At 42.5% G+C, this 26,373-nt stretch overlaps 1 protein-coding gene across 2 annotated transcripts in view; it reads right to left on the reverse strand.

Moving 5' to 3' along the window:
- Positions 1-25,337, reverse strand: part of LOC120018344 (protein phosphatase Slingshot homolog 2-like) — a 40,105-nt gene extending 14,768 nt beyond the window's left edge. The window contains exons 1-2 of one of the 2 annotated variants that reach the window (XM_038961487.1): positions 25,165-25,337; positions 18,182-18,225 (exon numbers count right to left, since the gene is read on the reverse strand). In XM_038961487.1, coding sequence (XP_038817415.1) covers positions 18,182-18,225; positions 25,165-25,227 — 107 coding nt within the window. In that variant the 5' untranslated portion in view covers positions 25,228-25,337. Of the gene's footprint in view, positions 1-7,328; positions 7,873-18,181; positions 18,226-25,164 lie in introns of those variants that run through there. The other variant, XM_038961486.1, reaches the window with a different exon arrangement.
- Positions 25,338-26,373: the final 1,036 nt, after the last annotated feature.

Consider the following 26,373-nt stretch of genomic DNA (forward strand, 5'->3'; position numbering starts at 1 on the left):
TTGCTCTAAAACACAGATTGATTTGGTGTTCAGTAATAAACCAGAGAGAGTGACTAAATCATTCAATATGGTTACTGGGCTATCTGATCATAATCTGACACTTATAGCCAGAAAGCTGTCTAAGAGCAGGTTTAACCTCTCTACTGTTAGAAAGCCTGATCAACTAAGAATACCTAAGAGTGAATTAAGCTATTTTGAAAACGCAATTAAGGGAATTAACTGGAATGATCTCTTGTCCTATGCAGACGTGGAAGCTGATAGTCAAGTTTTTCTATCCACAATCCAGACTACATTAAATGGTTTCCTAAAGAAAATCAAATCCAAACCTGGCCAAAAGAGCACTCTTCCTTGGCTAAATGGAGAAATCTGGAAATTGATGAAGGAACGAGATTATTATCTAAAAATAGCCCTAAGATCCAAATTAGAGCATGACAGACGTAGGTTTACCATGTTGAGAAATAAGGTGATGAAAGAAATCAGACAGGCCAAGGCAAACTTTTTTATTAACATAATTGGTGAAGCAAAGGGAAATTCTAAACTGATCTGGGAGAATCTAAAAAAGTTAACAGGGAAAGACCATAGTAACACTGCAAAAAGACTAGAAATCATGGTGAATAACAATCTAACACAGGATGCAGTCGAAATAGCAATAGCCTTCAATTCCTACTTTATTGACTCTGTCAGGGTACTGACACAGAACCCCTCCACTGGTTTCTTGGGCTCAGTGCTAGTAAATGATGCTCAACCTGTCTTCATCATAAGGGAGGTTTCTGAGTCAAAGGTGGACAAGGTGATTAGCTCACTAAAGAACTCTAAAGCCAAAGATGTGTTTGGGATGGACTCTACCTTTCTTAAAAACTACAAAGAGTCACTCATTGGCCCCATTACTAAGGTCACCAACACATCTATTGGTCTCGGGGTGTTTCCAAGGGTATGGAAGTCGGCCATAATAACGGCCATCTTTAAATCAGGCGACCCTGCTGACGTGAGTAACTACAGGCCCATTAGTATACTACCTGTGGTGTCAAAGGTTGTTGAAAAGTGTGTAGCAGAACAACTGATTGCCCACCTCAACAACAGCCCCTTCACATTACATTCCATGCAGTTTGGCTTCAGAGCGAAACACTCCACAGAAACGGCCAACTGCTTTCTTCTGGAAAATGTGAAGTCCAAGATGGACAAAGGGGGCGTTGTTGGGGCTGTGTTTCTGGACCTAAGGAAGGCTTTTGATACTGTTAACCATGAGATTCTCATCACAAAATTGTCCAAGTTCAACTTTTCCCCCGATGCCTTGAGATGGATGAAATCATACCTTGAAGGCAGAACTCAGTGTGTCAGAGTGAGCAATGAGCTGTCGCCCACTCTTAGCTATGATGTGGGTGTGCCCCAAGGGTCAATACTGGGGCCCCTCCTGTTCAGCCTGTACATTAATGATCTGCCTTCTGTCTGTACTGGGTCTGAAGTTCAAATGTATGCAGATGATACAGTGATATATGTGCATGCAAAGAGCAAACAACAAGCTGCACAAGAACTCACTACTGTAATGGTCCAGGTTACAAAGTGGCTCAGTGACTCGTGTTTGCATCTCAATGTGAAAAAAACTGTTTGCATGTTCTTCACAAAGAGGGCAACAGATGCTACTGAGCCAGATGTCTATGTGTCAGGGGAGAAGCTCCAGGTGGTATCTGATTTTAAGTACCTTGGCATCATACTTGATTCCAACCTCTCTTTTAAAAAGCATGTGAAAAAGGTCATTCAAATAACCAAATTCAACCTAGCTAATTTCCGATTTATACGAAATTGTTTGACTACAGAGGTAGCAAAACTGTACTTCAAATCTATGATACTCCCCCACTTAACATACTGCTTGACTAGTTGGGCCCAAGCTTGCTGTACAACAGTAAGACCTATTCAGTCTGTCTACAAACAGGCTCTCAAAGTGCTTGATAGGAAGCCCAATAGCCATCATCACTGTCACATCCTCAGAAAGCATGAGCTCCTGAGTTGGGAAAATCTTGTGCAATACACCGACGCATGTCTTGTATTCAAGATCCTAAATGGCTTGGCTCCCCCTCCACTCAGTATTTTTGTTAAACAGAAAACCCAAACATATGGCAGCAGATCTACAAGGTCTGCCATGAGAGGTGACTGTATAGTTCCCCTAAGGAAAAGCACCTTTAGTAAATCCGCTTTCTCTGTGAGAGCTTCCCATGTCTGGAATACACTGCCATCAGACACACATAACTGCACCACATATCACACTTTCACAAAATGCTTGAAGACATGGCTAAAGGTCAATCAGATTTGTGAACATGGTCCCTAGCTGTGTGTTGCCGCTTTCCATGTCTGTTGTCTGTAACTTGTGAGGTGTGGAAACACTTCGTTGCTTTTATGAATTTTGTCTTACTGCTTTTTGTTCTATGTTGCTCTGTCTGTATGCTACGTCTTGCTTGTCCTATGTTGCTATGTCTGTATGCTATGTCTTGTTCTATGTTGCTATTGTCTATATTGTAATTGTTTTTAATAACCTGCCCAGGGACTGCGGTTGAAAATTAGCCGGCTGGCTAAAACCGGCACTTTTACTGAAACGTTGATTAATGTGCACTGTCCCTGTAAAAATAAACTCAAACTCAAACTCCAATCCACTGGAATGAAGATGGGGCTCCATCAACGCTGAAATGTAAGAAAGGAGCCTGTGTTCAAATCAAAACTACGTCTGCGTCCCAAATGGCACCCTATTCCCTACACGGGGTGTAAACGTTTAAAACATAGGGATCTTTACGACTAACAAAAAAATCCCTACAATAAAAAAATAAAAAGTGCATTAGTCAAAACTACCACGTTCGATCATTATCATAAAATGGAAAAATTTTATAAAAATCTAATGCAACAATTAGGGATGCACGAGCTTTCAGGTGAACATATTGGAATTGGCCGATATTAGCTAAAAATGCCAACATCGGTATGGGCACGATGTTTAGTTTAACGCCGATGTGAAAAACCGATGTCAAAGCTGACACGCATACCTATATAACGTAGGTACATGACGTAATGACGCCACGTAAAATGTTGAGCTACACAGCATTCCTAACTTAGACCACAATGTCTACTGTGTGGATCGAACAGTCAACAAGTCGAGCAGTCATTTGAAAGAGTAAGAACATTTCAGCGAGACAACTCGATGGCGAGATCCATTAACGCCAAGATAATGGAATTCATTGCCCTTGACAATCAACCGTTCTCTGTCGTGGGTGATGTTGGCTTTCGCCGACTGGTCGAGCACCAGTACACGCTACCAAGTGTGCTATTTTTCAAATGTTGCCCTACCGGAGTTACACAGTAATAGCGTCACTGCTATTAGCTTCACGACATACATACTATGGAATGCCGTTTGGGTGTTTGCGTGTCAAAAATACAGTAGCATTGTCAAAGCTGTACAACAACAAAAAATTGTTGTACAACAAACAAGCAAACTCCGGCCACAAACGATGTGTTTACAATACCGAGTTGGTAATAAAGCATAATTTGCTTGACCGCAACTTCTGGGGTAGCTAGCTAGCTTTAGCTTGGTACCTAGCTAGCACCAATACAACCAGCCTGAAAACAATGACCAGTAGAAACTGCAGTCATTTTCATTATTCTTAGCAATGATTTAGGAATCCTTGTAAGTATTAGCTAGGTAGCCACAATAGTGGAATTTGCAGGTTGCCTTCAAAATAAAAGTATGTCATTGACAGTGATGCAAATGAATACAAAATGGTAGAATCATGCCATACTTTTATTTTGAAGGCTAGCCGTAAAGTCGGCTATTTTGGCTAATCCTTATTGTGGCTAGCTTCACATAGATGGGTCCGACAACCATTAATCAAATAAGAACGGTCTTATAAATTAGGGTTAACTTAGATGACACCTAGCTATATAGTTAGCTATTGAAACAGATGCCGTTTCGCTATGTTTCTGGGGAAGAACATTGTTTGCATCCATGAGCTAGCTAGTATTTTTGTTTTTATGACCAGCACTGCAGTTTCGCAAGACAAATTTACCAGCATCATAGCATACGTATCGATGAATCGTTGTGACATATGAAATACGAGTGGTAGTGTAATCAATGTGTAATAACTAAGTAAAAAATGAATGAACGTGTTAAATTATGTGCAGTCATATTCAGGTGCTGATTGATCAAGAAGATTATTTGACGTGCATCTTTTTTGACATGCAAAGACCCAAACGGCGTTCCATAGAAATCCTGGTTGAGAATGAATTTAACTGTACTTAGAATGCTTATAAGGCCACTAACTAAAAAAAATGTATATCGGTATCGAGTTTTTGGGCAAGGAAAATATCAGATATCGGTATCGGGCAAAAATGTAATATCGGTACATCACTAGCAACAATGACTAGGAGGACATATGCATCTTTCAATTGATTTGCATGCTTTTGAGACAGGGAAGTGACAGCAGCTAAGTTCTGTATGGCAATACTTTGATAAAGTTAAATGAAAAGGTGGTGAAATAAATGGAATTGGTGGAATTGAGCTACAGCTATGAGAACCAACCAGTTTCTGGCAGCAGTGAGAAAATCAGTGCTGATTACAGAAATGAAGTAGTTTATGACCAGCCATTGTCAATGGTAGAGGATGTCCTCGTCACTGCCCTGATAGCATACCTAGAACAAAGACCACAAGACGCCATGTCAAAAAAACGTGAAGGCCTGCATGGAGAAATTATACAATGATTGTTCTGCAAGTATAAAGCGCGAGCTTTCAAACACCATACGTGGCGTTAACAGATTGTAGGATTGCTGTCATACATCCCCGCAACGAGCCATCACATTGACGAGAAGTGGGATATGAAGTCCCGTGTGCTGACAACTCAGAACATGGAAGAGAGGGACACAGCAGAGAATGGTCACACGCAGGATCATATCTGAATTGTGAATTCACGTCATTTTCTTATTTTTTTTCTTGTTTAAACGATTGGGAAAAAATTGCAATTTAAACGTTAAGAACAATGGTACATTTGTCACATCCCCATTCTCTACATGGTGCTACTAGTAGCACCGTCATGGTAACGTCTCACTAGACTGCTGGTGAACCAGACCTATAGCATCTCTTACCAACATCAACGTCTCCCGTTCCATTTCGTGTTTACCGATGTTATGAAAACTAAATCACTCACACACTAAATCTGGCTTCCTTGTGTGGCTGCCAATCTTTACACACACTTAAAGTGAGTCAGATTCATATTCTTCAATCGCTTTTCCCCAGAACAACAGCAACGTGTGTGTTTGGTGTACAGCGAAGTGGGGTAGTATTGTAAATTAGTGGGACAACACCTGTTTAGATTTCAGGTTTCCAGCAGTTAGCCACACTGTAAACCTGTAATTAGCCCAGCTCATGGTAAAACAAAGTCTTTCTGACACACAGGCATTCCTCTGTCTATTTCTAACATGGTTGCACACCAATAACAAAATCAGTTTGTAAATACTGTCATAACACATTGATTTTCTGGATCGGTTTGGCAGAGTTGTCGAGGAAAGGAGGCCATGATATAGCCTATAGGTGGTTGTTTGCCCACCCTGAAAAGGCTAAGAGAATACATACTAAAAACCTGACCAACGTATTCCTCCAAAACAAAGAAGTTGGTTTTCTTACATCTGGTGCCGTTTATGGCATACAAGTACCTGTGCGCACCAGCGAGAGAGGGTGTGCATGCATGTGTGTGTGTTTTTCAGATTAAGACAAACAAAGTCTAGGCTATTCAAATGACTAACTAGTCTAGGCCATATAATAAAGTATAACAGCCCTTGTCAAACACACACAGTGAACTAGTGAGTCAGGAAATACAAGGCATCTACTCCTGAAGTACCCAGTGATATCTAATCTCCCCCATAAGCAAATAAGTAGTACTACCCATGTAGCCATAGAAACCAGTGCAAAGTGAGTATATGGACAGCAAACAATACATTTGCATGTCTTCATTTAGCAGTCTCTCATCAGCGCAAAATGGTCAAGCAATGCTAAATCAGTCAGGGGCAACATCAGGGTTGTGTAACATGCAACATGGTCTGGACAGCCAGTTATTGTCACAGGGGAATGTGATATATAACCATTGCAGCTTTGATGGTACGGTATTTGCAACACAGATATGGGCTTTTTGATTCAAGCATATAACATTGGTTCATCCAAAACACTGATCAAGTCCATATTGATGGACTGCTACTGCCCTGAAACATGCAGTAGACCAACACTAAAACTCTGGAGCAAGGGTGTCAAGGCTAGTTCCAACATATTAACACTAACAACTTGACTAAACTTTTAAATCTGATGTACTTACACCTGGTACAGGTGCCCTTGAGTGCCTTCCTACACAACAATCAAACATACAAATACAACCAACTAACTACCCTTCATCAGGTAGGCTATTTCTCAGTATTCAAAGCGCTCTCTTTAACGGCTGAGTTCTAAATCATTCCTGTATTGTTCACACCTGTACTACAAGCCAGCTATCAAATCAGTCTCTGGCCGGCCACCGTGACCTGACGACTGGCCTCACACTGTTTCATACAGAGGCCCAGGTAAGAACACCTCAGACGATTAGCCTAGTTAGAATGGCTGCAAGCTTCAGAGCGCAGAGCCTCAACTCAAAAACATGGATGGACGGGGTATAGAATATTTTCTTAGGAGACATAATACAACAAATCAGAAAACACATCAGCCAAAATATTATTCAAAAAAAGCTATAAATCAATTTGATTTAATATTTGTCTATGTGCTATTAAAGAAGGGCAAAATTAAAAAGGGACTGCCATACACCTGGAGAAGCCAGTTTAGAGGCTTGGAGGACACAGAAGAGAGCTATGCAACTGACAGGAGGGAGGGGGTCAAGTGAGACTGGCAGGCTGATTCTCTGGCATTAGTTCATAGAGCAGACTGTTGCTTTATATGGATATCTGACCGACAGAATTAGTCAGACCAGTTTGGAGACAGCCAGGTAGATGAGTCTCTCACGCCACGCAATGATCAAGGAGAACCCATTGTGCCATTATTTCTCAACCAGGAGAGGAAGCTGTCAAGATTACTTACATCCTGTTACGTCACTGTCGGGAATTACATGTAGTCAGGATGGACTGTCACAACTTTATTAGAAATGTGTCAGATTCCTACACAATAATGTTGCAACGTCAGACTATTGACAACTGAGCTAAAGTAAATAAATCGTAAATGTATGCATACATACCGCATGTCCACTACATTGGGAAATTAATCCAGTGGAGAATGTTCCTAATTTTAAACACAAAAATATTCGTAACAAAAATGTACAACTCACAGTTGGTTGATCTGGTTCTGAGACACAACTCCGTTGTCGGAGAAGTAGGGCATCATCTTCTCTCCGCAGCAGGAGCAGAAGCAGCCCTCCGCCGAGCTCCCGGTACTGGAGACACTACCGAGAGTCATGACCGGACCACCGAACAGCAGACCGATAGCGCCAAATATCCTCGAAAAGGCTCACTCCACTCCGACCATTGTCAACACTTATTAGTACAACGAATCCGATATATATATTCGACAGTATGTTTTGTCGACCTATCTCATTCGCGGCATTATAAAATAGGCAGCTGGAAAATAAACTGTTAGTAAAATAAAAACGTTAAGCCTATCATACAATTATTAAAACATTTTTTTTTTTTTACTGTGTATTAAGTACAGTATCCTCTAATTGCAAGACTGTTCCAAATTCTGTAACACCGTACGGAGTTATTCTTGCGGTAGGATCTTTCGAACGACCTATAATCAATATTTGTCTATGAAGAGCACTCGTGTCCGTCCTACAGTAAAAACTTTAAACTTGTAAACGGGACACCGGCAGGAGCTACAAACTCAACTCGTGAGAGGGAGGAGTTGCTGACATATTTTTAGAATGTCCCAATTGAAAGACGAGGGGAGAGCGACAATGAGGCACAACAGATTGGGCACGCCTTCAGCGATAAGGTTGTGGAAGCGCAAGACACAGCCATATAATGTGATGACTGACAAGTGCAGGGAGGTGTTGAAGTAAAAAGTACAGATGGAACACACAGGTAAATGCAAAATCAAGGAAACACCAACAAAGTGTCTTAATAGGGCGTTTGGCCACCATGAGCCAAAACCGCGTCAATGCACCTTGGCATATATTTGACATGTGTCTGGAACTCTATTGGAGGGATGAGACACATTCTTACCCAAGAAACTCCATAATTTGGTATTTTGTTGATGGTGGTGGAAAGCTCCAGAATCTCCCATAAGTGTAAAAATGGGTTGAGATCTGGTGACAGGTGGCCATGGCATATGGTTTACATCGTTTTCATGCTTAGTAGCCAATATATTGGCCTGCCCAACATTTTTATACATGACCCTAAGCATGATGGGATGTTAATTGCTTAATCAACTCAGGAACCACACTATGTATGGAAGCACCGGTTTACAAAATACATTGTATCCCTCATTTACTCAAGCAGTTCCATCATTCTTTGGCAGAGCTGTACATACCTATTGCAACCACACGTTCTGTGACAGCGGTGTGTTTACCAACAACTGACTCCTTGGAACTGTGCTCGTGCACACTGCTTTGCCTTACTGAGTACACCCAGACAGCAACTTGACAAAGTCTCAAATAACACAGCTGAATAATGGAGTAAATTGGATTTGGGAACAGACTGCAAAATGAGCTGTACCTTTGCCATTCTGATCAGATATAAGAAGGTGAACTATATCATATGGTTCATGGAGTGGGAGCTCATATGGTTCATGGAGTGGGAGCTCATATGGTTCATGGAGTGGGAGCTCATATGGTTCATGGAGTGGGAGCTCATATGGTTCATGGAGTGGGAGCTCATTCGCACACTGACCAGGAGACAGTGACGTTAACACAAAGGGGCCACATGAGAGGAAAACCAGGCACTCCCAGTGTCGGTAAGGATACAAGTGCACAAAACTTCTACCTGGCAGCTCCAGACAAACCAAAGTCTATGTAATAAACCTGTGTTATAGACATTGTCCACGGGGTGCATCTCAGTAGAAAAGGGCCATCAACCATTTGGCACCACACCTGTAAGTTAACTGCCCCAGTGTTATACAAAACAACTATTTTGTAATGTTTATCTAAAGCCAGACTCATGTGTTGGCCTGTTATCTGGATCAGACTGGCAAGCGATATACAGTGTTTAAATAGGAAAGGGAGAGGTCTATGAAGCAGTGTAAATAGGCTACACGAGGGAACCGTGTTTACTACTCCACTGGGGGTGAGATCATTCACATGGATTTGGGCTCCACTCGGCTACAATAGATGAATCTCGATTGTGTTTCCTTCCGTCCTCTCTCCCCGCTTCCTTTTCAAAACGCATTGTGGAGAAAGTCAGATTCCTCCTCTAGGACCTTCTCCTCCAATGTGTTTTGAGGAGGCGGCAAGGAAGAAAGAGTACATGAGGAGTCTACTTGTTTTTCTTAATTCGACTTAGTTTGTGCCGATTTCAGACTTGAGATGAGGGTGCAACTTGGACTTTTGCATACATCATTGGATTAATGTCAATGGGATAAGTTAAAATTGGAGTACAGACCTCAAGTGCGAGTACCGATCTTCACCACTGATCACAAGAGCCAGGTGACAAAGCAGACTCTATGGAAGCTATTTTAGTGTGTTTAAGTCTTTGTACTAGTACTGTACAAAGGCAGGCAACTGTACAGTATTTAAGGTCTGCTCTACAATGAGTCCCTACAAAGTCAACAGCCCAGTCTCCTCTTCCTGCTCCCCATTGTCCCTCGTCTCCGAACGAATATAAGCCAGTCCTGGAATTTCACTTAACACGACCTGGCCTTGGATAAAGAATGAAAGCGGTAATGCGTGTACACAACAAACATGACGGTTCTGAGAACACAGCTCTTCCTCTGTCCTTTACTTCCTTCCTGGTCTGTTGAGCCAAAACAAAACATTGTATAGGCTAGGCCTACATTGCTAAAATGTCCACCTTATAAAACAGGCCATAGTCTGTCTGGTCATTTGGTCTCACTCATATTGGAAAGCTGCAAATGGTGGCGGCCAGTGTGGTTTCACATGCTCCCCATGGGAGCTAGGTCTATAGGCTGTATTATGCAAATGTAGTGCTGCCTGAGGCTTGGAGTAGAAGAGGTCAGACGCCAGAGGACAATTACACCTGACGACAGGGGCTCAAATCAGAGGGCTCTTAGTCAAAACACTCCATTGATGTTTCCAGTCCCCACGGTCCACCATTACCCAAGTCACTACATAACACAGGCTGCCGGGACACACAAACAGGCAGCTACTACGCAAGTTGCCCTCCTAAAGTTATACAACTTAAGTGGCCAAAGATGAGAAGGCTGGCCGCGACAGCGTGGGACATGGCTACACTCAGTGTTTACAAAGCGTGTGTGTAACACTTGACTCCTCTCGTGCACTCCAAATAACATGACGGGGAAGGAGACGTAGAAACTCACACATACCTGGGTGTCTTCGGTTACAGGGCATCGTCACATGGTCTCCTCCATTCCAGTCTGCCTCCTCTCCGGTTATGAGGTTTAGCCGGTCACCCATTGGGTCATCATAGCAGGAAACGTTCAACCAACCAACACACATCAAAACACCATCTGTGCTAGTTATGTGGCACAGAATGTTTTGGACCTCTTAATAGGCTAGACCACTACTAAATCATTGTTTTGTTTTGACTCTGGCAATAGGGTCCGACATACGGGGTGGCAACATGTGGGTCCGATTGAGCAATGGCTCGTGTCGCTCTATGAATGAGAGTTAGCAGGAAAAAAGGGTCAAAGTGTTGCAGGCAGCAGTCAGCCACTGGGTCTCTGTGTACCCCAAGTTACCCCTTAACATCCTGCTCTCCACTACAAAGTGAGCAGCTGTTTCCTATTGGCCTGCTGCACTGGAGCTAGTTGGAGGAGTAGGGGGTCTGAAATGAGACCAGCCAGAACACATAGCCTACACTAACTGCAGCACTAGTAACAGACCTGGACATGAACGCTACAAGGCCAACCACAGGGCAAGCTAAAGTTTATTTAACCTACCACGTCGCCTATTTAGTTGTGATCTGAGCACCTTGGAACCTAAGGGCTAAAAAACGAGACACAGAAGGTCCCAGGAATTAGGAGGAAAACAGTGATATGATCAGGAAGGTTGTCAGCTGAGGTTAGAAGGGTAGTGCTGGTAGCCAGGAGAGGTGTTCCCCTTGACAGACAGGTGTGAGAAAACACGCTGCAATGAAAGACGATGACTCCAGGCCAGGGGTTTGAGTCGGCTTGCACAGCTGCCATTTTCTTTCCTTCCCGCAACCGGTAATGGGAATTTGTGAACACTGAGCACAGGGTAACTCAAATCCAGAATAACCTGCTGACAGTCACATCAGAGACGCAGCAGTAGGCAAATACACAGATGGAGTCAACCTGTACACCTCCCACTCGCCAAGTGCCCTTTTGGATGGTGGTAATTTCTATAATTTTTTTATACAAATTTGTGTCGTCAAGTTCCCTACCGCGTCCGTTGGTTGCACCTGTTGGTCTGTCCTGTACGAAGGTGGCGCACGCCCGGTTGTACCGGTTTCCAAGTCTGCCCCGTACTGGGATTGTGCACACCCATTATTCAAACATGCATGGCTTGGGATATGGTCCCCGATCGAGTGTGTGTGTAGCTAGCTACCTAGTTTAAAATATCAGCAGTACTGCCACAGAAGCACAACATTTGACACTAGGATTGGCTGCATCAATGACCCTCCGACCCATCCCTTCTTCAGTCTGCAGCAGCAACACAGGTAGTCTAGACTCTAGCTAACCATCATACAGTGCCTTCGGAAAGTATTCAGACCCCTCAACTTTTTCCACATTTTGTAAGGTTATGAATAACATATTGTATAGTTATTTGATACGAGCATTGAAAATAAATTACAAATCAGTAAAATAAATTGAGCTAGCCAACTTGCAGATTATCAGCTGATAGCCCACCCTCTTTTCAAGATGTCAATCACATCTTTAGGAGGCACTAACTACATGACCAAAAATGTGGACGCGTGCTCGGCTAACATCTCATTCCAAAACGATGGGCATTAATATGGAGTTGGTTCCCCTTTGCTGCTATTACAACCTCCCCTCTTCTGGGAAGGCTTTCCACTAGATGTTGGAACATTGTTGTGGGGACTTGGCTTCCATTCAGCCACAAGAGCATTAGTGAGGTCGGGCAATTTGGCCTGGCTCGCAGTCAGTGTACCAATTCATCACAAAAGTGTTCGATGGGGTTGAGGTCAGGGCTCTGTGTAGGCCAGTCAAGTTCTTCCACACCGATCTCGACAAAGTATTTCTGTATGTACCTCGCTTTGTGCACAGGGGCATTGTCATGCTGAAACAGGAAAGGGCCTTCCCCAAAGTGTTGCCACAATGTGGGAAGCACAGAATCGTCTAGAATGTCACTATGCTGTAACGTTAAGACTTCCCTTCACTGGAACTAAGGGGCCTAGCCCAAACAATGAAAAACAACCCCAGACCATTATTCTTCCTCCACCAAACTTTACAGATGGCACTATGCATTGGGGCAGGTAGCGTTCTCCTGGCATCCGCCAAACCCAGATTCCTCCGTCGGACTGCCTTATGGTGAAGCGTGATTCATCACTCCTGAGAACGCATTTCCACTGCTCCAGAGTCCAATGGCTGCAAGCTTTACACCACTCCAGCCGACGCTTGGCATTGCGCATGGTGATCTTAGGCTTGTGCGCGGCTGCTCGGCCATGGAAACCCATTTTATGAAGCTCCTGACTAACAGTTCTTGTGTTGACGTTGCTTCCAGAGGCAGTTTGGAACTCTGTAGTGAGTGTTGCAACCAGTCCCGTTCTGTGAGCTTGTGTGGCCTACCACTTCGCGGCTGAGCTGTTTGAGCCAGTTGCTCCTAGACGTTTCCATTTCCCAATAACAGCACTTACGGTTGACCGGGGCAGCTCTAGCATGGCAGAAACTTGATGAACTGACTTGTTGGAAAGGTGGTATCCTATGACGGTGCCACGTTGAAAGTCACGAAACTCTTCAGTAAGGCCATTCTACTGCCAATGTTTGTCTATGGAGATTGTATGGATGTGTGCTCGATTGTATACACCTTTTAAAAGGCTTTGTGTATTTTTGCCCCCTGAAAAAGTCTGTGCACGGCCCTGCACATCAGTGTGTGTGTGTGTGTGTGTGTGTGTCTACCAACTCAAATCTTACCAGAGCCATGTTGAAGTAAGCAGTTGAAAGGAAATGCCTACTGAAAACAATGAATAGACAAGGTCACAGAAAAGACCCTGAACATCCTTTTGCCTCTCCCTTCTCCCCCTGCAGCCCAACAGCCCTCGCCTTACTATGAACGACAATCAAGTATGCCTGTACTAGAAAGTATGCTGTCCTTGACATTCCTTGCAGTGCATACACGTCGCAAAGCCAGAGCACAGATGAATGTATTACAGTATGTTACACTTCAATCAGAGCCGTGGGAACAACAGCTGTCGTGTCTTTCTTGTGTGTGTGTGTGTGTGTGTGTGCGTGCGGCACAGACGAGATGACAATAGCACTCTTACCATAACTGGTACGGACTGAGCAAAACATTGAACATGGAGTACTGCACAACCTTCACCCTCAAACGTTGCTTTCTGATATCCAACTAGATGCAATGTATATCTAGTACTGGAATCCTTATGTGGTGTATGTAATACACAGTTCATTCGGGCTTCTTGTTACATAACCAGTTGGGTGAGAAGCAGATGGGGGGGGGGAGTAATTGACAAAAGAGGGATCCAAATGACAAAATAGTCCAAGATCTGAAGACATTGAATGGGCGGGGGGATGACCTCACCATCACCATAGTATTACCTAATAGGTCATTGAGCCCACATGTCCTGCAGCATTGGAGTTAAATGGTGAAGTCAGTGCAACACATAATGGACATTCAAATGTTCTGTTATGGGGTTGTGCTGGCCAAATGCACATCATGTCATGTTGGCTCCTTCTGAGCATGAAGCCAAACAGTTTGCAGTGGTGGACCCAGTGTTTGCAAACTATCACCAACTGTACTGGTATGGAGAACTCTGACTCCTACCTTGCATTAGCAAAATTCAATAGACTAAATCCTGACCAGAAGTCAAGTTAAATCAATGTACAGAAAATACCCTACATTACAAGGGTTAGTTCAACACAGTCATGTCATAACACTAACACAACAGTCATAACACCACAGTCATGTCATAACACTAACACAACAGTCAGAACACCACACAGTCATGTCATAACACTAACACAACAGTCAGAACACCACACAGTCATGTCATAACACTAACACAACAGTCATAACGCCACACAGTCATGTCATAACACTAACAGTCATAACACTAACGCCACACAGTCATAACAGTAACACAAGGGAACAGAACATAAAACAGCCATGATAGCTGAATAGGCCTATAAGAAGTTAGTACAACAGACTTTATAGTGCTGTTTTGATGCAAGCCAACTAGCTTACCAAAATAATGGTGTCTGCCATAGCTGTGTACATTTAGGCTTGTCACAATCAGCTCGGTCATCAAGTAACGCTACGTTATATCATTACCCTGACATGAAGGTCCTATGATGGAGAGTTCAGGTGAAATGCTACTGAGAAGAACAATACTTGACATTAGGCAAAGCCAAGGGGAAGTGATACTCAAACTCAGAAAAACACACGCCCTTGTTTATCAGTTCCATGTGTACTACAGCCAGGTCCTAACACCCTACAGCAGGGTTCAACAACTGGCATTCACCAACCATTCCATCACTCTCCTTCTTGGTCAACTAGCCCGACACGGTCACCAGAAAAACATTTAAATAAAAACCTTGGAATGAGTAGGTGTGTCCAAACCTTTGACTGGTACTGTGTGTGTGTGTATACATATACAGTGGGGCAAAAAAGTATTTAGTCAGCCACCAATTGTGCAAGTTCTCCCACTTAAAAAGATGAGAGGCCTGTAATTTTCATCATAGGTACACTTTAACTATGACAGACAAAATGAGAAAAATAAATCCAGAAAATCACATTGTAGGATTTTTATGAATTTATTTGCAAATTATGGTGGAAAATAAGTATTTGGTCACCTACAAACAAGCAAGATTTCTGGCTCTCACAGACCTGTACTTCTTCTTCTTCTTTAAGAGGCTCATCTGTCCTCCACTCGTTACCTGTATTAATGGCACCTGTTTGAACTTGTTATCAGTATAAAAGACACCTGTCCACAACCTCAAACAGTCACACTCCAAACTCCATTATGGCCAAGACCAAAGAGCTGTCAAAGGACACCAGAAACAAAATTGTAGACCTGCACCAGGCTGGGAAGACTGAATCTGCAATAGGTAAGCAGCTTGGTTTGAAGAAATCAACTGTGGGAGCAATTATTAGGAAATGGAAGACATACAAGACCACTGATAATCTCCCTCGATCTGGGGCTCCACGCAAGATCTCACCCCGTGGGGTCAAAATGATCACAAGAACGGTGAGCAAAAATCCCAGAACCACACGGGGGGACCTAGTGAATGACCTGCAGAGAGCCGAGACCAAAGTAACAAAGCCTACCATCAGCAAGGGCATTGAAGATGAAACGTGGCTGGGTCTTACAGCATGACAATGATCCCAAACACACCGCCCGGGCAACGAAGGAGTGGCTTCGTAAGAAGCATTTCAAGGTCCTGGAGTGGCCTAGTCAGTCTCCAGATCTCAACCCCATAGAAAATCTTTGGAGGGAGTTGAAAGTCCGTGTTGCCCAGCAACAGCCCCAAAACATCACTGCTCTAGAGGAGATCTGCATGGAGGAATGGGCCAAAATACCAGCAACAGTGTGTGAAAACCTTGTGAAGACTTACAGAAAACGTTTGACCTCTGTCATTGCCAACAAAGGGTATATAACAAAGTATTGAGATAACTTTTGTTATTGACCAAATACTTATTTTTCCACCATAATTTGCAAACAAATTCATTAAAAATCCTACAATGTGATTTTCTGGATTTATTTTTCTCATTTTGTCTGTCATAGTTGAAGTGTACCTATGATGAAAATTACAGGCCTCTCATCTTTTTAAGTGGGAGAACTTGCACAATTGGTGGCTGACTAAATACTTTTTTGCCCCACTGTATAAATAAAAAATACAATTAGGTCCTTTGATCTGACGAGTTCAAATTTGAGATTTTTGGTTCCAACCACCGTGTCTTTGTGAGAATCAGAGTAGGTGAACGGATGATCTCCGCATGTGTGGTTCCTACCGTGAAGCATGGAGGAGGAGGTGTGATGGTGTGCTTTGCTGGGGACACTGATTTATTTAGAATTCAAGGCACACTTAACTAGCGTCGCTACCACAGCATTCTACAGCGATACGCCATCACATCTGGTTTGCGCTTAGTGGGACTATCATGTTTTTCAACAGGACAATGCCCCAAAACACACCGCCAGGCTGTGTAAGGGCTATTTGACCAAGAAGTAGAGCAATGGTGTGCTGAATCAGATGACCTGGCCTCCACAATCACCCAACCTCAATCTCAAACCCAATTGAGATGGTTGGGGGATGAGTTGGACCGCAGAGTGAAGGAAAAGCAGCCAACAAGTGCTCAGCATATGTGGGAACTCCTTCAAGACTGTTGGGAAAGCATTCCAGGTGACTACCTCATGAAGCTGGTTGAGAATGCCAAGTGTGTGCAAAACTGTCAAGGCAAAAGGTGGCTTCTCTGAAGAATCTCAAATATATTTTCATTTGTTTAACACTTTTTTGGTTACTACATGATTCCATGTGTTATTTTATTATTAAATGTAGAAAATTGTAAAAATAAAGAAAAACCCTTGAATGAGCAGGTGTGTCCAGACTTTTGACTGCTACTGTATATACACACTTTTTTTCTGTGGAATTTTCATTGTTGGACATAAAACAAAAAATGTATGAGTGATTTTAATTGAAGAAATCTGTTCCCAAGTACTTCCACGCATAATAGGGAGACACGTGATCGCATACAAATGTAAGCAAGGTTTTAAATGATTATGTTTTAGTCAAACATATCTGTTTTGGCTTCTTGCGGTCAATTTGCAGTCTACAAATTATGTTATGGCCCCCCTACCATCCACCCCAGAAAAAAAAAATTTTGTCCCGCAGCTGATTCTAGTTGATGATCCATGGCATATAGACTAGCCTATTAACCTATAGGCTAACCCATAATAACCTATAACTATTAGTATGTCCTGTATGAATAGGCATTAATCCAAGAGATCCACACTGATAAACCCAACTGCCAAGACAAGTGAAACAACAACAACAGTGACGTCTTGTCCTTCTATAAAACACACACACTGACGTCAAGCGGCAGGTAACACAGATAACAGATACAACCATGCAAATAGATCAGGAGTACACAACTGGAGTAGTCATACACGAGTACTACAAACCAACCCAAATACGTAAATAGGCTATTTTGGAAATGCAAAATAGTTAGCCTAGTGTTTTGAAGATGCAAAATGGCAACCATTAGTCCTTTTCTACCCTTCTCCTGTAATGACCTAAAACTAAGTGTGAATAAACATTCAGACAACGATGCTAGTCAAGAGCAAGTCTACATGTTGATAGAAATGTCTTTCAAGATATTTGAAAATATATTGTGTGATATACTGTAAATTGAAAGGAGATATGTAGTCACTCTTGTTTTGTGCACGGGTGTGTGTGTGCGTGCGTGTGTTTTTTATAAATGCCCAGGCCTAACTGGCAATGTGCAGCCATTATAATGTTCCTGTGTTTGCTTGCGACCCCTCTGTCGGTCATTTTGCTGCCTGGGTCTGAGACTAAATGAGAGTCAGTTGACTCTGCAGCAGTATGTGAGCTGAGTTGACCCAAGAGACAGTATTGATATCAACCCAATGGCCAACACAGCAAATAAACTCTTGTCAACGCACTCTCCCTGGTGGACAGCAGCTAGAAGTACAGCTGAGCTTCCAAAGGTCCAACGACAGACGTTTGTCTCAGCTGATTCAGGCACTGAACACAACAATAATTGAGAAATTCAGCGGGGCCTGGAAGGTTGTCAGTGCAATGCCCAAAAATACTTCATAGTTGTTCGATTACAATACTTTGTTTTACTGCTAACTGGTAATGGTCTAGCCTTACCTCCGGGGCTGGGAGCGACGATCATCCTCACCACTGTCTGCCTCCTGGGGAGAGAGCAGAGAACCAGTCAGAAACCAACATGCACATACACACTAATGTAACCATAAACGGACTATAGTAATGACACATTATACAGACAAACAGCTGCGGTCACATGAATAGACAAGGTTGCTTGTTCACAATAACCAGCCTGAACAAGGAGATAAGCATATGAATCAAATCAAGTATGAATCAAGTCAAGTGTCTCATGACTAACAATGAGCCAAACAGATTCCTACTACAGCAATATTAGGCGGTGTGATGCTGCCAGACCTTTTGAACAAGAATTCCACACCCAGTCAAAACAAGGTGTCCATATTTGGGCTTGTTAGACATAAGTGTATAGCTATCTATTCAAGGGAGATTTTGCAACACGGTTTGCATCGGGCACCGAGGAAGAGCGAATTAACCTTATTTTAAAGAGGATAATGAATTCATGTCATGGGGTTGGCCATTGTGATATTTCACTAAACCCAGAACAAGGCAGAATAGATAAGGGTTGAAATGGCTGCTAGCCTGTTTTGAAGCGTCCCCCTCTCTCCACCCAGGCCCGGCAGTCTGTTGTCCCTGCTCAGACAGACAGGCAGGCAGACCCTAATCCCAGCCTGTTCTGCTCCAGTAATCTCCAAACTCAGGGAACTTTCTCCCAGCGATCAGGCTGTCAATCCTGGACAAGGCAGCCCTAGCAGATCCCACCCGCCTCTGCCCAGTCACATAGAGAGATACTGAACTGGGTTAATTAAGCCCAATGCACCACACACTGGCTACATTCACCATGTCCTATGCAGACACACGATGTACATGATGGGATGAAGTGATCCAGCCAATGTATCTTCATTGAGAAGAGCACACACACAAACAAAACCCCAGACAGAGCCCAGACCTATACTCAAGAATACAAAAATGCTTACAATTAGGCCTAATCTATGTAAAGAGTTCTGCTTGTTGGGCTTGTGTGCACGACCATGGCACACAAACAAGAGAAAACACGCGCAAATCAAAAAGCCTTGGCCTGGACATAAACCCTCACACATCAGGTGATGTAAATCAGCTGCTGTCACAGCCAGGCATATGACATTTGAGAAATGCATTTAAGAAACATGGTGACACAGGAGAACCTTGACTCGAGGGAGCCACCCATCCCTTCAACGAGACAAACTTTCCAAAACACTTCACCCACTGTCTTTTCAATGGCAAAAGCAACAGAGGCCAATAGGCTGCTATAGGGAGGTGTTTAAGTGGCAAAGTGGAGGAGAGACCCACAAGCTTCCTCCTCTCCCTGTGGTTAAGTCACCATACATGTAATACTATGTACAGGCCCGTCTCCATGGTCACCATGCCACCACATGGAGGAAGGAGCTACAGGGGATTGCGTCGAGCCAATGAGAGGGGAGTATTTAGTGTGCTACTAGGAAGATTCCCCCGTCCAGCAATCCTTCTCTCTGATTCGATGTTCAGAATACAGAGTAGGCTTAATTAATAGGCGAGACGCTTCAGTATGAGCTGATACTTGCTTAAAACAATAGTCAGTGTTACGCATAAATCTTCCATCTGTCACCCCTATCTTTGTATGGTGTTAACATCTTTTCTAAAAAAAAAAATGCACTTCAAGTTGGAGCATCAGTATCCAATGGGATATAAGACACATGGAGCTAAAGGATATGATAGCACTATATCCACTCCACACACAGCAAAGGCAGTCAACTATAATGCTTCGTAATCATGACCATCCATCGTTCCAAGGATGCTAGCCATAATAACCCTGACCTGCATGGCATCTTGCTGTGGTAATGGCCTGCCAGTAGAACATAGCTGAGGAGGCTCTTTCTCAGGAGAAGAGCCTCACATGGGTGCCTCTCATACATCACTTGACAGGCAGCTGGTGCCCTCAAAATAAAGGAAACGCTTGAGTAAATGAGGGATGCAAAGTATATTGAAAGCAGGTGCGTCCACTAGAGGTCGATCGATTAATCGGAATGGCAGATTAATTAGGGCCGATTTCAAGTTTTCATAACAATCGGTAATCGGCATTTTTGGACACCGATTATGGCCGATTACATTGCACTCCACGAGGAGACTACCTGTTATGCGAGTGCAGCAAGGAGCGAAGATGCTAGCTAGCATTAAACTTATCTTATAAAAAACAATCAAACTACACATGGTTGATGATATTACTAGTTTATCTAGCTTGTCCTGCATTGCATATAATCGATGCGGTGCCTGTTAATTGATCATTGAATCACAGCCTACTTCCCCAAACGGGTGATTTAAGCACATTCGCGACAAAAGCACTGTCGTTGCACCAATGTGTACCTAACCATAAACATCAATGCCTTTCTTAAAATCAAAACACAAGTATATATTTTTAAACCTGCATATTTAGTTAATATTGCCTGCTAACATGAATTTATTTTAACTAGGGAAATTGTGTCACTTCTCTTGCGTTCTGCGCAAGCAGAGTCAGGGTATATGCAGCAGTTTGGGCCGCCTGGCTCGTTGCGAACTGTGTGAAGTCCATTTATTCCTAACAAAGACCGTAATTAATTTGCCAGAATTGTACATAATTATGACATAACATTGAAGGTTGTGCAATGTAACAGCAATATTTAGACTTAGGGATGCCACCCGTTAGATAAAATACGGAACGGTTCCGTATTTCACTGAAAGAATTAACGTTTTGTTTTCAAAATGATAGTTTCCGGATTTGACCATATTAATGACCTAAGGCTCGTATTTCTGTGTGTTGTTGGGTTCGACATTTTGAACATTAAGATATTAAATAAATGATAGATATAATCAAAAGGAGAAAGTTAAGGGTTCTCTGTAGAAGGACAGATCGCTGTGGAATGTGTTGGGGGACAGGAGCAGAGCACAGTGTTCATACAGGAAAGACAGATGGACATCTGTGGATTAGATGGATGGGTTGAGGTCAGGAGGTGAGTACTGATCACCTGAAGGGAGTAATACCGGTTTGGGATCTTGTTACTCTTTTCCTGTTAAACCATAAACTAAGGATTGGAGGGAGGGAGTGTCTTAAGTAGGAGGTATATAACAGTGATGTTTTGCTGTCTGATTACAGCTGTACAGAACCTTTGGGAAAAATTAAACTTGGTTAAAGCTTCTCTAGTGTCCATGGGTTATTTATTCTGAAAAATAAGAACCTAACAGAGTTATATTATAATTAAGTCTATGATTTGATAGAGCAGTCTGACTGAGCGGTGGTAGACAGCAGCAGGCTCGTAAGCATTCATTCATACAGCACTTTCCTGCATTTGCCAGCAGCTCTTTGCTGTGCTTCAAGCATTGCGCTGTTTAACTGTTTAAAGCCTATCAACTCCCGAAATTAGGCTGGCAATACTAAAGTACCTTAGAACATCCAATAGTCAAAGGTATATGAAATACAAATGGTATAGAGAGAAATAGTCCTATAACTACTACAACCTAAAACTTTTTACCTGGGAATATTGAAGACTCGTGTTAAAAGGAACCACCAGCTTTCACATGTTCTCATGTTCTGAGCAAGGAACATAAACATTAGCTTTCTTACATGGCACATATTGCACTTTTACTTTCTTCTCCAACACTTTGTTTTTGCATTATTTAAACCAAATTGAACATGTTTCATTTATTTGAGGCTAAATTGATTTTATTGATCATAATCATAATCGGTCGACCTCTAGCATCCACACAGGTGTGGTTCCTGAGTTAATTAAGCAATTAAAACCTCCCTATCATGCTTAGGGTCATGTAGAAATAAATATTATTTTGGCTAGCATGGCTAGAAGAGATCTGTGACTTTGAAAGAGGGGTCTCAAAGGAGCATAGGGATAGGGAAAAGGGGATACCTTGTCAGATGCAGAACTGAATGCATTCAACTGAAACGTGTGTTCCGCATTTAACCCAACCCCTGTGAATCAGAGAGGTGCGGGGGGATACCTTGACCCCTTTTTCATGATATCCAAATTGGTAGTTACAGTCTTGTCCCATCGAGAGCCATGCGTCCGCCGAAACACGACCCTGCCAAGCCGCCAGTGTTGCCAACTAATTTTCAGGGTAAGTTGATTTGTTGCTAAATGACGTTGTGATGTTATTGCGTGATGACGTCATTAAGTAAAACTGTCATTATGTAGAATACACAATAACGTTACTCAAAATGACTTGCCATCTCAGCGAAAAATATGATTTGACATGTTAGTTTAGATTTGTTTGTTTATTATCATTTTGATTGAGAAATGTTGATTGATGTAATTTCTGTTAAGATCAAACATTTGTGACCATCTATATTCATTGGGTTCGTCTCGAACGCATACTACTGCAGTCAGCCAACAATGATTTGCAATTTGCTGAAATTGCTGCTGGCCTGCGCACGAGCTGAACGCCTGCTGCTAACGTCACTCACAATGCACTTTTGCAGCCAGGCACGTGTGTTGTGACTGAGTGTGTGACAGAGAAAATCATTTTTGTGTCATTTAGAGGGAAAATGAGTGCATTTTAGCGTTTGAGTCACTTTTCAAAAGCTAAAAGTTCCAAATAAATATTTAAAAGTAGCCAAATTTGTTGCTAGGTGCTGTTTGAAAAAAAAAAAGTTGCCAGAGTAGTCTGAAAATTTGCTACATCTAGCAGCAAAATTGCTAAGTTGGCATCACTACAAGCCGCACCGCTTGACACACTGCTCGCTGAACCCGAAGCCAGCCGCACCAATATGTCGGAGGAAACACCGTACAGCTGGCGACGGAAGTCAGAGTGCATGCGCCCGGCCGCCACAAGGAGTCGCTAGAGCGCGATGGGACAAGGACATTCCAGCCAGCCAAACCCTTTCCTAACCCGGATGGCGCTGGGCAATTGTGTGCCGACTCATGGGTTTCCCGGTCGAGGCAGAGGTCGAACACGGATCTCTAGTGCGATGCAGTGCCTTAGACCGCTGCGCCACTCAGGAGGCCCTGCGGGGGAGGGGGCAACTACCTTAAATCGTCATCATCAGCAGTTGTTGTTGTTGGGGGTTTAAAGGGTGTGTGTCTCAGCCACCAGATTTCAACCCAATTGAACACTTATAGGAGACTCTGGAGCCCTTAACACATCATTTGTGTTGACCTTTGCTTTAATTGTTTTCATGGCTGTTTGAGAGAAACATAGTTAATCTCTCACATTCCTCTTTCCCATTTATACTGGCCTAATGTGATTCAGGCATTGACAACTCGCAATGAGAGATGTCACAGCAAAGCAGCAAGTATTTTACTTTCTCTAGCCAACAGACCTCAGACTGCCCTCAATGGATACGTCCCAAATAGCACCCTCATCCCTTTATAGTCCACTACTTTTGACCAAAAGGGAATAAAGTATAATTTGGGACGCAAACAATATAGGGCTGGATAGGGCTGTTGAATTTAAGCAATCACAGAACTGATCCATTAGCGCTGTTGGTCAGGCACTCCACGAACAGGGTTGCCTACCCCTGGGCTAGGCTGTCTAGCTACAACCCTTATGTGGAATCATCCACTGGCATTTCAGCCAGCCAGGCAACCCTCGATATGTCATATGGATTCATCCTCAGTGCGGGTCATAAAATGTAGTTGGACAGCCATGTCATACTAACCCGGTTTTCATGCAAAACGTTAACAGAATAACTTGAGCCTAGTTGATTTGGAACTGTTGTGAGAGTCGATGACATTGTTTTGGCTAGGTCTGTTGTAATAAAATGTATGAAAAAAAGTACCCAAATGGCATACTTGAGTAACAGTAAAAGATACCTTAATAGAAAAAGTTAACCTGTAAAATACTATTTGAGTAAAAGTATTTGGTTTTAAATAAACTTAAGTATCAAAAGTAAGTGTAATTACTAAAATATAAGTATTAAAATTATGAATCATTACATAAGCAAACCAGACAGCACAATGTTCTTGTTTTTTAATTTATTTACAGATAGCCAGGAGCACACTGCAACACTCAGACATCATTTAGAAACAAAGCATGTGTTTAGTGAGTCCGCCAGATCAGAGGCAATAGGGATGACCAGGGATGTTCTCTTGATAAGTGCATGAATTTGATCATTTTCCTGTCCTGTTAGCCATTCAAAACGCAGAGTACATTTGGGTGTCAGAGAAAATGTATGGAGTAAAAAGTAGATTTTTTAATTTATGAATATAGTGAAGTAAAAGTCAAATATAAATAGTAAAAGTACAGATACCCCCAAAAACCTACTTTGCACCACTGTCTATACAGTACATACATTTATGGCAGTGACTGAGTGCAACATTTATGATCAGCTAGCTATGCCTCGTAAACTCGCCAACAAAGATTGACACTGACAGATAGCTAAGCTATGATGAGTTGGCTTATTTGAGTTCTTTTAGACCATTTATATAATTTACTTGGGGATAAACAGGTCAGAGATGCACTGGAATCATTTGCATTGCAAACAGTCACTATACCTAGCTAACTAGCTAGCTACAAGTTGAGAAACTTCACTGGCTAGCTGGCCAGCCAGCCATTGACTGTGGTAGCTAAGCGACGACTTCCCTGGACACTGGAAAGTTTAACTTTGTCCATGCAAAAGTCAAAAGTGTATATTTATACACAACGCAGACAACTAAAACACGTTTCCGTTTAACAATTTCTTAGGAACGCATGCACACAAAAAAAGCAGGGCATAACCAGCTAGTGTAGATAGCTGGGACGCCCTTTCCACCCCACTAAGCTACAAAGTGCTTTTCGTGGTAGGTTAGGAGACCATATCCGCTAACCCTAACCCTTTTCCTAACCCTATCCTCAGTCTCCTGCCACGAAAAGGTCACTTCGGTATCGAAGTGCTGTGAAAAGTGTTTCCCCTAGCTAACTACCGCATGGGACAACATACTTGTTAGCTAGCTATAGCCACCCTAAACAATACCATTAGAATTGAGCCTTAAATCCCGTGCTATGACAGATGACCAAGCTCGACAACTCACCGAAACGCAGGGACTGGAGCTAACGCTGGGTGTTGGCGAACGCTGAACGGTGACCAGCGCCATTCAAGGTCCAGGAAACAGATATCTTAGTTAGAGAAAGCAGAGGCGGCGAGATGGTCATAATTTGAGCAGATGACATGCAAGGCGCCCGAGGTTATTGGGTCGTTGGTGATTTCCCTCCTATTCATTCAGCAGCGTATTTTGGCGCATGCGATCCACTTGCCAGCTGTCAAAAGACATTGTCTAATGCTGCATTCATAACAACTCGTACATTCGTAATTACCAGTATACGACTGGGGAAAATCCAATTGAACGGCCCTCCAACTCGTAATTACAAATGGGAAATCATCTCTGAACTCCGATTTCTCCCACGTGCTGATCTCTGACGTCACATACTAAGGAAATTACTTCGATAACAGCATTTTCGGCAATGAAATGAAATAAAACATAATTTATAAAAACGATATATTATTGTGCCTTTTTAACACCAGCATTTGTTTGGAAGCATGATATCTGTACTAATAGTTTATGGTTGGCACAACTTGTTTGACATTTGTCAGTCGAGTTCAAAGCATGTGAATGCACACAACAAACACATTCTCACAGTTTACAAGTAGACCTAGTATATTCCAAGTTTCCCACTTGTTATGAACGCAGCAAAACCATGCTGGACTCAATCAAGCAAGGGTGGAAGAAAATAATGCGTTCCTACACGTTTGAAAATTACGTTTTGACATGAGGCTCCTCGCACCAAATATTGCTAATTACATAAGTCTATGGTTTAAACAATATGCAGCTGAGTGAACACTAATGGATATGAAAAAGCAATACCATCTGGAACAAACTGGTTGAATCAACGTTGTTTCAACGTAATTTCAACCAATACACTCAATGTGATGACGTTGAATCAACGTGGAAAACTGATTGGATTTGTAAAAAAGTAATCAACAAGGGATTTTAGTATTTTTTTCACCACACTTTTAACCGAACTGACGTCTGTGCCCACTGGGTAGTGTAAATGTACACTAGTGATTCCAAAAGTATTCATACCTCTTGATTTTTGTTGTGTTACAGCCTTAATTCGAAATTGATTAAATATATATTTTTCTACACAGATGATGACAAAGTGAAAACATGTTTTTAGACATTTTTGCAAATTTATTGAAAATGAAATACAGAAATATATAATTTACATAAATATTTCAACCC

The sequence above is a fragment of the Salvelinus namaycush genome, chromosome 23 (assembly GCF_016432855.1).
Source record: "Salvelinus namaycush isolate Seneca chromosome 23, SaNama_1.0, whole genome shotgun sequence".
NCBI lineage: Eukaryota > Metazoa > Chordata > Actinopteri > Salmoniformes > Salmonidae > Salvelinus > Salvelinus namaycush.